The sequence below is a fragment of the Triticum dicoccoides genome, chromosome 1A (assembly GCF_002162155.2).
Source record: "Triticum dicoccoides isolate Atlit2015 ecotype Zavitan chromosome 1A, WEW_v2.0, whole genome shotgun sequence".
NCBI lineage: Eukaryota > Viridiplantae > Streptophyta > Magnoliopsida > Poales > Poaceae > Triticum > Triticum dicoccoides.
The window spans coordinates 589,383,948-589,400,737 of record NC_041380.1 but is presented as its reverse complement, the minus strand read 5'-3'; the positions used below and the strand labels follow the sequence as shown (position 1 = coordinate 589,400,737).

At 50.1% G+C, this 16,790-nt stretch overlaps 1 protein-coding gene and 1 non-coding gene across 2 annotated transcripts; both read left to right on the top strand.

The window, feature by feature from the left end:
• Nucleotides 1-659: 659 nt before the first annotated feature.
• LOC119293304 (protein MIZU-KUSSEI 1-like) lies at nt 660-2,338 on the top strand. The gene has a single exon (XM_037571821.1). The coding sequence runs from the start codon at nt 1,056-1,058 to the stop codon at nt 1,956-1,958; it is 903 nt and encodes a 300-aa protein (XP_037427718.1). The 5' UTR covers nt 660-1,055; the 3' UTR covers nt 1,959-2,338.
• A 10,306-nt stretch (nt 2,339-12,644) lies between these two features.
• On the top strand, nt 12,645-12,764 carry LOC119295853. The gene has a single exon (XR_005144390.1). It is a non-coding gene; the product is annotated as a U5 spliceosomal RNA (small nuclear RNA).
• Nucleotides 12,765-16,790: the final 4,026 nt, after the last annotated feature.

The following is a 16,790-nucleotide window of genomic DNA, read 5'->3' as shown; positions in this document are numbered from 1 at the left end:
GCTATAGATGCACTAAATTTATGTTATGGCCTCATCGTTCGGGCGTGATGGTGGTGTTGTCTCAAATTAAAGTCATGTGGCCCCAATCTAGTCTTGGTGGCACTTTGTTTGTGATGTTAGAGCATCTACAACCCCTCTTTTGCCGGAGCTGGCAAAACTTGTTGTAATAAACAGTGGAGAAATTGTCGTATTAAGACCCCATAAGATCAGAAAAAGATGAAAAGTAGCACAATGATTTGAAAATTTTGAGGCATAGCATCTGACATGTAATCTCCATGTTATTTATGCCTCATGCCTGAACACAATATTTTTGGAAAAATATGCTTGAATAAAAGAATTTGACCACAGGGATCACGTGACGTAGAGGATTGAAAAACAGTAACTTCTATCATAAAGAAAAAGACCTCCACCATACTTAAACAATCTTAAGTAGTAAACTTTTTCTCACCTGTTCGCTCTTAATCAATCCTAAGTAAACTTTTTTCTCACCTGTTTGCCCTAACCTTTCTCCAAAGACCAGACAACATCTATCCTCAAAAATAAAATCACAACACCTTGAAGCTTACACTACATTATTTCAGCCTCATCAGCCACTCAAATTAAACCCCACAGCAAACCAATCGCCCACCCCGAGGCCAGTAAACCTCCCCTGCCATGTCACTCTCACTGCTCTCGACTCTGCTTTTTTTCTTAACGGCTGCCACTCTCTTCATCTCTTCTGAGCCGTCCATTATCTCACCTGCCGTCGATTTCTCCTGCCTGCCACGGCCTGCGTCCCTGTCCACCATTTCCTCGCAAGAAAACAAGCCCGGGATCAGAGCTCCGGTCCATGCCAAGAACAAGAAGCTCTCTCTCCTTCCTCCTCCCTCTCTCTCCCTCTTCTGCTTTTGGCGGGGGCTCTGCTCCGCTCACTGCTCACCACCCCACCCAGTACAAAACCACCACCGCTAGCTAGCTTCAGAGACAAAGCAGTAGACCACTACTGACTGGATACAACACTCTCTGCCTCCGTAGCTAGTGAAGCAGAGCTTGCTTGCTCCGAGCTCGAGGTCGCCATGAGAGCCATCGCGGCGGCGAAGGGCCCGCACGGGAACGACCCGATGTCGTCCTCCAGGAGGCACTTCAGGTGGCCGGTTCTTGGCAAGAGCGGCAGCCGTGGCGCCGGCGCGGCCAGCGGGGACGAGGGGTATGTGAGGGGCTCGGAGGCCGAGGAGGAGGAGGAGGAGGACGAGCGCGCCATGGCCTTCTCGTCCGCCTGCCCCTCCTTCCACTCCGAGGACTTCGTGTCCCCTCCCAAGAAGCCGGTGACGGGGACCGCCGCGCCAGCGCAGGAGAAGCAGCAGCAGAGGAGGAAGGTCCGGACGGCGGTGGCGCGGCTGCGGTCGGCGCTGTCGGCGGCCGTGTCGGGGCGGCGGCGGCAGGTGGGGCTCGGCGCGCGGCTCACCGGCACGCTCTACGGCCACCGGCGCGGCCACGTGCACCTGGCGTTCCAGACGGACCCGCGCGCGTGCCCGGCGCTGCTGCTGGAGCTGGCCGCGCCCACGGGGGGCCTGGTGCGCGAGATGGCGTCCGGCCTGGTGCGCATCGCCCTCGAGTGCGAGCGCGCCAAGGCCGCCACCGGGGGCGGCGACGGGGGCGGGAGGAAGCTGGTGGAGGAGACGGTGTGGCGCGCGTACGTGAACGGGAAGAGCTGCGGGTACGCGGTGCGGCGCGAGTGCGGGGCCGCGGACTGGCGCGTGCTCCGCGCGCTGGAGCCGGTGTCGATGGGCGCCGGGGTGATCCCCGCGGCGAGCTGCGGCGGCGGGGAGGGCGACGTGATGTACATGCGCGCCCGGTTCGAGCGGGTGGTGGGGTCCCGCGACTCGGAGGCCTTCTACATGATGAACCCCGACAGCAGCAGCTCCGGCTCCGGCATCAATGGCGGGCCCGAGCTCAGCGTCTACCTCCTCAGAGTCTGATCGGCCGGCACGGCAGGTGGATGGTCGTCGGTCAACTAGCGTTTCTTTCGGTTTTGTGCATTCGGTTGGTGGAAACGGGTTAGGCTTCAGGGGGCGTTTACGCTCGTTGGAAGCGTAAACGGGGGTGGGAACCAAATACTACGTTTTGTTGTTTAGCAAGCAGGGGAGTCATTTGCTAGTGTTGGGTGTAATGATTCTGTAGATTGAGACGAATAGTTTGGATGGACTCCGGACAACTGAACTGGAGTGGTAGTAGCTCTGCCAGTAGTACCACGCATGTTGCGATCATCAATAAAATAGTATTATCATTCGGGTATCTTGTAGTTTTGTCCTTCATTTTGTATCTTTGGGCCTCTTTGATTCAAATATTTTATTAGGAACTCCGAATTTCTTATATGTTTCATAAAATTTCTATGGTTTTTCCTTGATGCAATCAAAATCAAAATTCAATAAGACTCAAATGGACATGACATTCAAACCCTTCAAATGGATTCAAGGGCGTTTTCGGGATGCTGGTCCTTTAGGACACGTGCATGAACACGTCTTGGCTGGTTTATTGACAAGGTCAAACCGACTTCGATAGAGGGGCGGGGCATCGGTGGTTTATTCTCACGACGGTAGTGGCTGTTTGGTGATCCATTGTCTTCATGTAAAAAAATTATCATAACTGTGAACCCTCGAGAGGTCAAATTTGTCTATTATGATTGTAAATGCCCTTGTTCATATACCATCGGCCGGCTGTCAGAGGTGCAGAATGTGAAAACACGTCACGTTGTGGACTGATAGACAGGTACTTACGTCCATGCAAAAAAAAAGGACAGGTACGTACGTACTGGTAGGAACAAGTTTTCTCCACCCTTCTCAAAAGACTCAAATTTTACCACTTTGTGGTGGGCCGCCCTCGCTCTAGCATTCAGCCTTTTCCTTTACTCTCTTTTGCCGCCCCGTTTGTTTACTGTGCGTCCTGTCCATTCGATTACCAATCACCTGCTCATGCATCGCTCAAAAACAAAAACAAAAAAACTGCTCCAAATCATTTGAAAAAAGACAAGGTTAGAAACCCATTTGCAAAAATAGCCAAAACAAAACACACACACACAATACGAATATCGGGAGACGGGGAGACCGGGAGAGTGAACCTCTTCGTTCGCTTTCATGAAAACCGCTCCAGTGAGGCGATCGAAGGCGATCTTCTGCCTTCTCTCACCACCAGCGACGCCGTGGGTCTTCTTCCTCTCCGTCTGTCGCTCCAGCGACGGGAGCGGACGCGGACCCTGGCAGTTAGAGCATCTCTAGCCGTTCGACCTCCTAAGGCGCTAAAAAAGGACGGTCTGGGGCGCACCGGCGCTAGTTCGGCCCCTGGGGCGACCTACCTCCCAGTCACACCCCCAGGCGCCGGCCCTAGGACGCGAAAAATTTAAACTTGGTCGTTTTCGCTCACAAAAGGCGTCACAAGTTGGGCGATCGCAAGCCACAGTTCGGCGTACAAAAAGTAGAGTGGCAGAAGTTCGCGTGCGCATCACTCGGCGGGCTCTGCCCCAGACGTCGGCAGAGTTGGAGTGCGCGGGCTTGGCGGTGTCGGAGCAGCCTCTGCGCTGGGCGGCGTCGGCGCGGCTTCGGTGGTGCTGGGCGTCGTCACGCGGGCTTGGCGTCGGCGTCGGCGTGTGCGTTGGCGTCGACGTCGACGGCCTTGTCGAAGGAAGCTGGTTCAGGATGAGGCCTTGACCGTCTCGTCGGTGCTCTGGAGCATGTCCGCCCCGCCCAGCAGGAAAGCCAGGTCGGTGTTTCTCTTCTTCGCGGCGACGTTCGTCCGGAGCAGATCGAGCTTGACGGCGCTGCTCGACATCAACGCCGACCACCGCGCCTCGGTCTTCTCTTCACGAAGGACGGCCCGGGCCTGCGCGTCGGCGAGGCAGTGCTCGATGGACTCCTGCACTCGAGCGGTGGCCGCGTCGGCGTATTTCCCCTTCTTGGTAACTTTGTTGCCGTCCGGCCGCCCTTCCGATGCGCCAGGAGTCGGCGCGTCCGGCTTGTAGGTCTCCTTGGCCTTGTCGAGGGTGCGCCAGACTTCCGCCCACTTCTCGCACTTGTCAATGCGCTTGTAGACGTGGAGGTACTTGAATTCGGCGTCGCTGTTGCTCCGCCGGTACAGGGTGAACATGCGCAGCAACTGCGCGGAGGGACAAACAGTTGGCGCGCGTACACGGCGAAGAGAGGCGGGAGGCCGGTGTGGCATACCTGATCCTCGACGCTGGCGCCGCTCTCCGAGCGAGCCGCGGCCTCCTCGGCGACCCCATGCCATTTGCACGCCCCCTGGATACGCCCCCAATGGTTCGCCATCGCCTTGGAGCCGCGCTGCATGTAGACGCCTTTGAAGTAGGGGTCGACGAGCTTGCGCTCGTCGAACTCGGCCTTGATGCGGTCCCAGTACGTGTCGACGCTCTGGTTCGTGCCGGTCGTCGGGTCGAGGCAGACGACTTTACATGCTTCGGCGAGGCATTCCTCCTCCTTGGATGCCCACTTGATGCGTGGCTCGCCTGTCCTGACCCAGGTGCGAGTAGGGCAGCGGGCCACGGCGTAGCGCGGGCGTCGGGGATGAAGCGTAGGCGGGCGGCGAGTAGTTGTATGGAGGGTACTGCACGCCGACGAAGGCGGGTGAGGGCGCGCGCTGGACCGGGTATCTATGGGGGAATGTGACGTTTGGGTTGAACCCACCGTGCGCGTCACCGTCGGCGTAGCCCGGCGAGGGCGATGCCCATGGTTGCGGAGAGCCGACGCCTTGCTGACCCCAGGGCGCGTACTGGGCGTGGCTTCCGGGTGGATTCATCATCCCCGCGCGAGCCGCCTCGGCTTCGATTTGGTCCGCCGAGGCAGCCGTAGCCGTGCGCGCCGCGTTGTCGCGGGCCTTCTTCGCGATGGCCCTGTTCCGCCGGTCGGCGGTGACAGCCTCCCGCCGCTGAACTTCCGCCCTTCACTCGGCGTTTGTCATGCCCGGTGGCTTGGTCGGCGGCGCCCTCAGCTTTCTCTACTTCGGCTGGGCGACGGAGGCGGTCGCGGTTGCCGCCGCGCGGGGGGCGACGTACTTCTTCGGTGGCATGGCGGCCGGCTGGGAGGGAGGCGAGCGGGAGGGAGTTTGGCGGGAGGAGGGAAGATTACGGGAGGGAAATGGGGAAAACGCGGGAAAAAACGGCGGGAACAGGCGCTCGCCTCACCGACAGGGCGGACCCACGCGCCCTTTTCGCTTGAGCCGGCGCCCCAGGCGCCCCCCAGGAAGCCGGGTTCGGCCTGAATCCGCCGGCACCAGTTTCGCCCCGAGCCGGCGAAAAACGGGCTTCTGGGGCGCGACTGGGCCGTTTTTTCGACGCCGGCGCGGCAAAATCGCCTGGGGAGGACGTGTTGGGGGCGCGGCTGGAGATGCTCTTATTCTTCGGTAGGAAGATAGGTTAGGCATAGTTTTCTGTTAGAGATGTTGCATCAATGGTGGAGACGGCGCCGTGTCGGAATAATCTGCTTCTGCTAATTTCTCCATATATGTGACGTTCTAATGGATGGCACCGAGGAGCCGGTGGCTCGGTCTTCTTACCGGTCTTTCAAATCTGATGAGATTTGTGTCCGATGGTTGACGCACAACACTCTCTTGGATGCATTGGCGTTGTCTGTTGTGGTTGTGTTTGGTGTCTTGCAGTGAGGTGTGTGGATGGCGACAAACAGCAGCGTTCCTTTTCTTCGACCGCGTCGGATGAAGTTGACGGCGCTCCGGTGATGAAGAACCCCGGCTGACGTGCCACAAAGTCACTTGCGGCGGTCCGGTTCATTGGCTTGAAAATCATCCTTGTATGCAAAGGTGCCTCTTCAGATTTGGGTATGACGGCAACTCATCTCTTTCTTCAGTGTTGCCTTGGCGACTACAGAATACGATGGTGGACGGAGTTTTGGCGCGGCACAAAATTCTGTCGAAGTGAAAATTCTAGTTTTTACTTCTTGTGGAGTCTTTGTTGCAAGACATTCTCATGTGGTGACATTATGTATGTCCCATGTGATCACATTGTGTACACTGTACAAGAATAACGGGACACGCGATCAAAGCTAGGCACCAATGCTTGAGAAACCATGGATCAAGAAACAAAGGCAAAGCATGGAGTACGTCGGTCCTTGAATGGCATGGCATGTGGAGTGGTGGAAGCTGCCGGGGCGAGAGCGGGCTGGTGGTTGCGGGTGACACAAAGACGACACGGGCCGTGGTCCCTGCGCCGAGGGGCACTCGACATGGATGCATGCCTAGCCTAGCCTCTATCCCTACGTACTAGTGCCTATCGCTACTGCCTAGTCGCATTTTGTTGGCCATCCCGAGGCAGCACAGCACTGCGCTGCTGCATGGCAGAAGCCGCCCATCACTCGCCCGGTACCGTCGCACATCGCCCGCACAGTGCATGGCTGCACCTGCAGAATTCCGGGATCCCTATGCGCCAGCCGGCGACAGTGCCAACGGATCCACGCAGCCCAGCAGCAGCAGCAGCAGCAGAAGATAGAAAACGATACGTACAAAGGATCACCATCTGCTTGCTTTGCACGCAGGGACCTCAGCAGGATCGATCCATCCATCCGTCTGAAGTTTTTATGCCGCCGGCCGGTGTGTGTCGCTCGCCGTCACCGGTCACTGGATCGTGTGATCTGGGGCGGTGGGATCCCATCATTACGGCCATCATCACAGTCGACTCACGGCGCTGTTGCGCTTTGCGAGATTGGGAGTGAGGTGCCACCAAAGTGGTAGTACTTGTGATGATGCCATGATGGCGAGGATGATCGATGAGAGGGGTGGATTGGACGATTGCCTCGAAAAATCACGGTGAGATGAGATGCAGCACTGCATCTGCATGTACTGGTGTACTACGTAGTACATACTACTCGTACACTGCATACACTGGTCGTGAGGTAGGTCTCTGTACGTCTCTCTACCAGTCTATTTCTACCGCTGCATGCAGCACGAGGTGATGTGACATGCCGGCCCCTCTGTCGCCCGATCAGCCTGCACAGCGTCAAAGCGTACAAATAATGCAAGCATACAGCCGAGCAAAAAAGCAAAAACAAATGTCAGTATAAAAATGGGGCCGGGTGTCGATAGCAATGGTCAGAGTGGTGGGTTAGCTTTGTTTTGGACCGATCAGATGTCAGTCGAGATCAAGGATACAAATGATAGAGTGATTGATGCTCATGTACGTGCGACTCCGTCTGACCCTCCCTGGCATCTTACTTGTGTGTATGGAGAACCACGCACTGAAAACCGGCATCGCATGTGGTCCATATTATCTGATTTGTGTGCTACCAGTGATCTTCCATGGATGCACTCTGGCAATGCGAACATTTGTCTACTACCCCGCGGCCGGCCGGCCAGATTGCCGCGTTCCGTGAAGTGGTGCAAGACTGTGAGCTTCATGATCTAGGATTTAAAGGTGCTCCTTTCACCTATGACAATAAAAGGATAGGTAGAGCAAATGTTAAAGTTAGGCTGGACAGAGCCCTAGCTGATGATCGGTGGCGGGATATTTTTTCAGATGCGCATGTGGTACACTTGGTGTCGCCATGTTCTGATCACCTTCCGATCCTTGTTCATATGCAGAGAGAGGAGGCTATTCCGAGACGCCGACGATCAAGTCAATATGAGGTCTTTTGGGAGCGTGCGGGGGAATTACCAGAACTAATTGAAAAAGCATGGGCTGCCACACATACCAGTGGCAACCTTGCGTCGGTTACAGCTGGACTGAATGCTGTAATGGAACATTTGCAAGGATGGAGCAGAAGAAGATTTGGCAATGTCATGCGAGAGCTTGAAAAGACACGTAGAAGACGGGACCAGCTGCTGCAATCCAATGGTGACCAGCATGAAATCAGAAGACTCTCTGACTGCATGAATGAACTACTCTATAAGGAAGAACTCCTATGGCTGCAACGATCGCGGGTTGTTTGGCTAAAGGAGGGGGACCGAAATACTAAGTTCTTTCACAATAGATCTGTTTGGAGAGCACGTAAGAATAAAATCCAAAAACTGAAAGATGATGATGGAGTTTGGCAGTCTACACCGTCGGTTATGGAGCTGATGGCCTCGTCCTTTTGCAAGGAATTGTTCACCCGTGACCCATCGTTAAATGCAGATCAGATTGTTGGTCTTATAGAGAAAAAAGTAACGGCTGAAATGAACGAGTCACTTTGCAAAGATTTCTCGGAGAAAGAAATTGCGGATGCGTTGTTTCAAATAGGACCCCTAAAAGCTCCAGGGCCGGACGGGTTTCCAGCGCGGTTCTATCAAAGAAACTGGGCTGTCTTAAAGGATACGGTTGTTGCCGCGGTTAGGCTCTTCTTTGTTACTGGACACATGCCGTCAGAAACGAATGCCACTGCTATTGTGTTGATCCCAAAGTCTGATCAGCCGGAGACACTGAAGGAGTTCCGACCCATTAGTTTGTGCTCGGTGCTGTACAAAATAGTGGCCAAATGCTTGGTGAACAGGTTACGCCCTTTGCTTGGGGAGATAATCTCCTTAAATCAAAGTGCCTTCGTCCCCGGGCGTATGATAACTGATAATGCGTTAGTGGCATTTGAGTGCTTTCATGCAATTGAGCATTGCAAAAAGGAACATGAATCTTTTTGTGCGTATAAACTAGATCTATCAAAGGTGTACGACAGAGTTGATTGGGAATTTCTTAAAAGAACGATGCAGAGTCTGGGTTTCGCTCCCCGATGGGTAGATTGGGTAATGTCCTGTGTGACCTCGGTGAGCTATTCGGTAAAATTCAATGGAACCCTGCTTGATTCGTTTCTCCCAACAAGAGGTCTTCGCCAAGGTGATCCACTATCCCCTTTTCTGTTCCTTTTTGTCGTTGATGGCCTCTCTGCTCTGTTGCAACGGGAAGTGACCCAGGGTACAATCACTCCGCTGAGAGTCTGCCGAAGAGCACCGGGAATTTCCCATTTGCTATTCGCAGACGACACCTTGTTGTTCTTCAAGGCAGAGCTGGGGCAGGCAGAAAGAGTGAAGCACATTCTGGATGTGTATGCTAAGGGAACAGGGCAAATGATCAATCCAAACAAGTGTTCAATCTTGTTCAGCCCAGCGTGTCAGCAGGGAACCCAAGAGAGCATTAAAATCACTCTCCAGGTCACGCAAACTACCTTTGAAGCTAGATATCTCGGCCTCCCTACCCCAGATGGCAGAATGAGTAAAGGGAAGCTAAAAAGCCTACAGGAGAAATTAGCAAAAAGTCTGATGGAGTGTGGTGATAATCAACTGTCCATGCAGGGAAGGAGATAAAAATTAAAGCGGTTGCGCAAGCTCTCCCGGTCTATATCATGAGTGTGTTCAAGGTACCCGCTGGCCTGTGTGAGGAGTTAACAAAGATGATTCGTCGCTTCTGGTGGGGTGCAGAAAAGGGCAAGCGCAAAACTCATTGGGTCAGTTGGGACAGCATGCTATGTCCGAAAGGAAGAGGCGGTATGGGATTTAAAGATCTTAGATTATTTAATTAGGCCTTGTTAGCAAGGCAAGCATGGCGACTTATTGAGTTTCCGGACAGTCTTTGTGCACAGGTCCTCCGAGCCAAGTATTATCCCTCTGGCAACATCACTGATACAGTTTTCACAGGGAATGGGTCGACTACATGGCATGCCATTGAACACGGCCTCGAACTGGTAAAGAAAGGATACATCTGGCGTGTCGGAAATGGGGCAAACATTCGCATTTGGCGTGACCCCTGGATTCCAAGGGGGGCACCTTTTAAACCGATCACACAAAAACGCCGGTGTAGATTGAAGTGGGTCGCTGATCTTTTGAATGCTGACGGGACCTGGAATGTAACTCTTCTCCGGCAGCATTTCTTCGCAATGGACGTCGCGGAAATACTGAAAATCAAACCCTCTAGCCGGATGGTAGATGATGCAATTGCATGGCAACCGGACAAGCATGGTCGCTTCTCAGTCCGCTCCGCGTACAATATGGCACGGGACGAAATCATTGCCCAGCAAGGTGTTGGTGACTCGAGCACCAGACCTGATGGTACTAGACCGGCTTGGAAACTGCTATGGAATTGTGGAGCTCCACCGAAAGTTTGCATCTTCGCATGGAAAGTTGTTCATGAGGCGCTAGCCACCCGGGCAAACAAGCATCGAAGGCATATGGAGACAGCTAGTGTGTGCACGATTTGCGGGCAAGAGAATGAAACTGCCCATCATGCACTCATCCGATGCCCCCATGCTCGTAACCTTTGGAATGAAATGGAAAACGTCTGGAATCTTCCGCCTGATGATGCACTCAGAAATTCTGAACCGGACTGGCTGCTAATGCTCCTCCAAGAGCTGAATGACACACAACGCATGTTAGTTATCATGGTATTCTGGCGTGTGTGGCATGTGCATAATGAACTGACCCATGATAAGCCAATGATTCCGATTGAAGCATCTAAACAATTTCTGTGTGGATACGTGGACTATCTGCTCATGATCAAGCACTACCCGCAGGCGGACATCACTAAAGGAAAATTCCCGGCTGACCTGAGTGGATGTATCACACCGAGTACTCATATGACAGGCCGTTTACTTCCTGATGTCACATGGGTGCCACCTCCAGCAGGACTTTGATGGCTCTTACGTCGCAGCAGAAGGCGAAGCGGGCGCAGGTATGATTTTACGTGATCACGAAGGACAGATAATCTTTGCTGCATGTAGATGGTTGTTCAACTGCCATGGACCTCTGGAAGCTGAGCTAGCGGCGTGCGAGGAGGGGCTTAGGCTAGCCCTGCACTGGTCCCAAGCGCCGCTACTCGTGGAGACTGATTGTGCCGAGATCGTAGCATTGATCAATGCTGGGACAGCGGACCGCTCCAGGAACATGCACCAAGTCGCCGAAATCGTTGAGCTGCTCAAGGAACGGCAAGCTGGATTTCGAAAGATTAGCCGTGTGCAGAACAAAGCTGGGCATGCCATGGCAGCAATTGGACGCGGACAACAGCGAACGGCCTGTTGCCTTGCAAACGCACCACCGGAGATTAGTATTATCGTTGCTGATGAATGTAAAACTGGTAACACTTGAGTAATGAAAAAAAAAGAGAGAAAAAAAATATCAGGCTCAACCCAGATCTGGCCTTTCAGAGATCCCGACGACGACGCTTGACCGGTGTGGGTCATGGGCCGCCTTCTTGCATGCAGCCCCTGTTCGTTTTGGTCTACGATTTCTTCCTGTTCAACCAAAAAAGAAAACGTACATGGTCTTCTTTGTGGGAAAGAAACCCTACAAGGTCTAATCTGGCGCATAGAAGATGGTGAGTGATTTTTCCCTGCTCTAGTATTCCAGTGGTTTTTTTGGTTTCCAATAGGTTTTTCAAAAAATTAAACAGAAACATAATTTTTTTAATTAACCCTCTTTAAAAAACGTATACATTTTCTAAAATTTGTGATCTTTTTATGTATTAAAAAACATTGTGAGCCTTATTTGAAAAGAAAAAGGAAAACCAAGGAGAAAGGAAAATAAAATAAAAAATAAATGAATGAAGGGTACAGAAAACCACGAACTTCTCGCTAAATTTGACACAACGAACGTCAAACATGATTTGCTAGGACATGCGGCCTCACTAAAATCTGGAAATGCGACCGTTGCCCGTATATCAGATAATTCTCATTTGGTGAGTGAAATAATTTTATATTTTTTTGCATTTCCAGATTTTAGTGAGGCTTGCATCTTGAGCACTATGCTTTGCACAAGAAATATGTGATTTGGAGTGGTGGTATCCCATCACCATGGACACGGAGTAGCTCTTTTGCCAAGTTGCGAGCCATGAGGTGGCGAAGGGGTGCGAGCATGATGATGAGAACGGGGATTGGATTGGATTGTCCATCTACTGTTCTTCGTGACCCTCGACGAGTCAAGACTCAAGGGGTGGCATCGGTGTGCATGTGCATGTACTCCTAGTAGTAGTACACTGCATACATACATACATATACATGCACTGTGTGAGCGACGTGACCGGGAGGAGGTAGGTCTCTGTGCGTCTCTCCACAAGTCCATTTTCTGCCACCACATCCACATGTGACACGATGTGATGTGAGATGCGTCCCACTCTCCCGCCTTGATCAACATGCAGACCAGCAAAGTGTACAAAGATATTATATACTCCCCCGTTCCTAAATATTTGTCTTTTTAGAGATTTCAAATGGACTACCACATACGAATGTATAGACATATTTTAGAGTATAGATTCACTCATTTTGCTTCATACGTATATAGTCACTTGTTGAAATCTCTATGAAGACAAATATTTAGGAATGGAGGGACCATTTCATTTTAGAAAAATACCGGGATATGAATAACAGCAGGCAATTGGTCTCCACGGGATGCGCCATTCGTAGTAAACCATGTGTGTTCGCCACGTGAGCGTACTCCCATCGGTAGATGACCACCGCCGGGAAAAGCAAGAAAAACAGAGAAGAAGCAACACGCGAGTCTCTGTTGTTGAATCAGGGCCAGGCCCAGGCCCATCCAGTATTGGGCCTGGCAATTGCTGAGGCATCGACTCCAGCTGCCTGCCAGGGGGAGGGGAGGCTGTAGGAGCGCTCTTTTTAGTCCCACATCGCTAGTCGTGGGAGAATGGGTGGCCAGCGAGAGTATAAGAGAGCAGGCAGGGCAGACTGTGAAAGGCACGCAGCTGCGTGGTGAGCACAAAGCGAACTATTCTTTCGCCTTTTACTAAAGAATACCGTGTGCACGCCACAATAAACAGCATACGCTAATTTTTAAAGGGTCTTTCCTCTTCTGAGGAGGGTCCCACAAATCAAATTCAGAAAATTTTGAGTTTCATCAGAATGATTCATTTGTTAAACTGTTCTCTGAAGTTTGTGTTGGGATTCCTAACTCTTCATTTTGGTTATATCTCACAGCCTGCTTCCAATAATGTGACTCTTGATGATTGAGTTTTTTTTATAGTATCTAATGTTTGGTTCTATCATATTTAGTTTTTTTTTGCTAATTTGTAATATTATTGAACGACGACAGCGGGTTTACTTGTTTCTTATGTGTGCTGTGCTTTCACATAATTTCCTTTTCTTTCGATTTAGCTTCTTTTAGAGGATTCTTTTGATTTGGCTGAGATACTGGTTGGTGTCTCCTTGGCTAACAAACAACGTTCTCGATGGTGTCCTCCGACAATTTTGGTAAGCACAATGCGGAATGAACTTCTGCAATGATGAGGGCAATTCAAGAACAGATTTTGCTCTGCTCACTGTTCTCTTATTTTCCCTTCTGTTCTAGTTGAAACTTTACTCTCTTTCCTTCTGTGTTTTGCCCGGTTTGGGGCCCACCACCAGCTTACTAGTATGTGCCAGTTCATAATCTTTGATGATCTGGTTCCTCTGTGCCTAGATACTATGTAATTCTTGCACATAGAACTCATGTGACAACATCTGCTTCTGTCCAAGGAACATAATCTTCATTCCATCATCCACAGTAGTACTAGAGATGTTTCAGCCTATACATTAGCGTCTCCTACGATCCGCTCAAGGCCGCGCTTGGAACGTACTAGTATTTCTGCTAAAACCCCTCCGTAAAAGTTACACCTGTGAGAGAAATATGGATCGAAGTCAGATCGCGCTTGGAACGTCGTTTCGTCGCGCCATAGAAGATACACCGGTTTTCTCGGATACATATCTGGATTGCACAGAGGACTTGCTTGATCTGAAAGGCAACTAGATAGTAAATCACAGAGTTTGTAATGACATTAGCAGGATTCCAATATCTGAAAGTCCAAGCCTCATTCTGCCGATGTAGGGACTAACCTGAAACCGGCAAAGGCTTAAAGTTGTCAACTAGAATGTGATCTCACTTGTCATCACCCATTTGTATTTGAGTCGCCTAACTATGCTGCATGTGTGAGTTTCCACCCAATTCTTGTAATAGATCAGTAAATGTCAAAGCATGGACTTCACTCTACAACGTGGTTTTTGCAGATCAGTTCCCAAGAGTATAATCATATTTAGTCATTGGCATAACATGTGACACTGGGAAAGTAGTAGGAAGTAAGCAAAATGAGTTCTTACAGAAATCAAGCTTCAGACAGGAGCACATTGTGCCAAGAAGTTACAAAATAAATAGTGGTGCCCGCATAATAGACAAATCTGCCTATATTGGTTAATTGGGCAAAGGCTGTCTATGTCAGCGGCAATATAAAGACTGTCTGCAACAGCTCAGTTATTTGGCAGACAAATAATGACAATATCATATATAGAACTAATTATCTAATGCGTCCCTGTAACAGAGATGCCTACAAAGCCAGAGAGCCCACAACTTACATATTATATTTATTCAGAAGTGCAGACAAGAGAAACTTCAAGTAAGTAACATTATGGAGTACAGATTCAGGGTACACATTTTTTATAAGGCCACTCAGGTTTGCCTCCTTTTATGGAGATTCTTTGATAATTTTAGCATCCATCAAAAGAAATGAAAACCGGTCGATTTCAAAGAAAGGTTCGCTTACACGAGGTATTGAGACTTGAAATCTTGGACAATGATGCCAGGGATGGTTGAATTAAGATAGTAGACGAGCGCATGGACAGACAGGCCGGAGTTCCGCCCCCATTTCTAGCTAGGAGCTGCAAAATCCATAACTCTTCATTGCATCATAGAGTATGTTCTTACATGGTCTACCTATACTGATAAAATAATTACATCACAGAAGCACCATTGGCCTAGGTCTGCGATTATTATATTGTCTAAAGAAATGGCACATAGCAGCACCAGTGGTCTAGTGGTAGAATAGTACCCTGCCACGGTATAATAGTGGTAGAATAGTGCAGCACCAGTGGTTCGATTCCCGGCTGGTGCATTCTTTTTCTTTTTCTTAATTATTATGACGTCTTCTCTCTGTATGTCACATGAATTTTGCTTTCTTTTGCACTTCATCACGGGCACATGCAACGTGCGCATGTAGTGCGTACTATGAAGAAACGAAGCGCAATCCAGCAAGTGATACGAGCACCTTCCGTCCATGGAGTCAGGGGATGATGAATATTCCCTCTTATTCCTAAATATAAATTTTTGTAAAGATTTCATTAAATGGACTACATACGGAGCAAAACAAATGAATCTAGGAATGGAGGGAGTACATAGCAGAGGTACTTGGTGAGATCATGGTGCGCTTGGTTCAGCACCAGCAGTGCTCGTCCCGGTAGCTCGCCACACCCTGCCTCTCGCCGCGACGTGGATCGCCTTCCTCCACTCCTCGATCCTCTCCCGCCAGCACCGCTCCGCCGGCCAGTCCTCGTACTCGAACTACGATGCAACCAGGTTGAGTAATGAAGTTTACATCATCTCCTTCGGTGAAGGCAGCTCGATCCGCCCCGACAGGGCTTCCACCACCCGGCTGCTCTGGAGCTGGAACACCAGGAAAGGGTTTGCCTGGGCACATGAAGAATTCAAGATCGTCGTGTACAAGCATCCGCCGGGAGTATGTACTCCATTACTAAATATAAGTTCTTTTAAAGATTTTAATTTGGACTACATACGACTGTATATAGACAAACGTTTTCCCTACGATATAGATGGATTTTAGAATGTAGATTCACTCATATTGCTCCGTAGTCCATAACGAAATCTTTAAAAAGACTTATATATTCAGAAATGGAGTATATAAATGCATTTTCTTTTTTCTTGCCAAGAGAGGGACGGAATTACTTCTCGTGGATGCACGGATGTGCTTATGCGAGAGGTAGGCCGTGCCTCTCACAAAAAGAAAAAATATATATGATTTTCTATCTGTCAATTAATCGCATGACTTAATCCTTTCCTAGTAACTCTCGTTGAAATCTCACGTGTTGCTCCATCCATCGTGAGTAAATCTTGCCTCCCCGACCCACCTCCCGCCTCCCAACGCACGGGTGAGCCCATTCCTGAGCTCGCCGAGCTCACACACCACGACGGCTACGTCCGCACCATCAGCTCCACCACGGTTACCATTACTCGGGCGTCACTGCTGCGTCCGGCCCCCTGTCTACTGCACCAAGCATTGCTCTTATCACTAGACTGGTAACCCCCATCGCCGCCTCGGTCGCCCACCAGGCCATACCCATCACAATCCCCTTCTTGTGTTGATGCACCGTTTTGAGGCGGCAAAGAAGCTACACGCGCATCACAGGCGTCACCCCCTGGTTTGTACTCACCCGAACTATGGTTCATCTCTTCTTTGATTCATTTTTAATCAATTGTTTTGTTTTGCGTTACTTTTAGATGTAGTGTTTGCTTCGATGAATTTTGCTGAGCGTATATATGTTATATCTGATGTGTAATGGAGCATTGTGTCATCTACAAATTTTGGTTAATTTTTTGTGCATATCACAATAATCTGATGGGATTGAAAATTCCCAATATTGGCGGTAATGCGAGTGTTCGACTTGATTTCAAAATCTTGTTGCTTCCATCTAGGTTTAGATATGTTTTCACGATAGCACATTAGTGTTTCTTAGTTAGCACATTAGTGTTTATTAGTTTTGTAGCATCTATAATGCAATAAAGATGCTTCTGGACTGTAATTTTGTTTTTGCCTCCAAGTGCCAAAAAAAGTACAAATCTAAATGTTGGTGAGTCAAAACACCCATCCATTGTTGGTTAGCAATTTTTTGTTCTAGCTTGTAAACCAACATAGCTAATCAACTTCTATGAAATTGGTTTGTAGATCACAATATGATGAACCTGCATGTTTGTTGCAAGCATTGCTAATTTATGGTTGTTTTCACTAGGTATGGCTTATATTGAGATAGCAAAAACATAATATGCTCAACACCGAAATCCTATGCAGA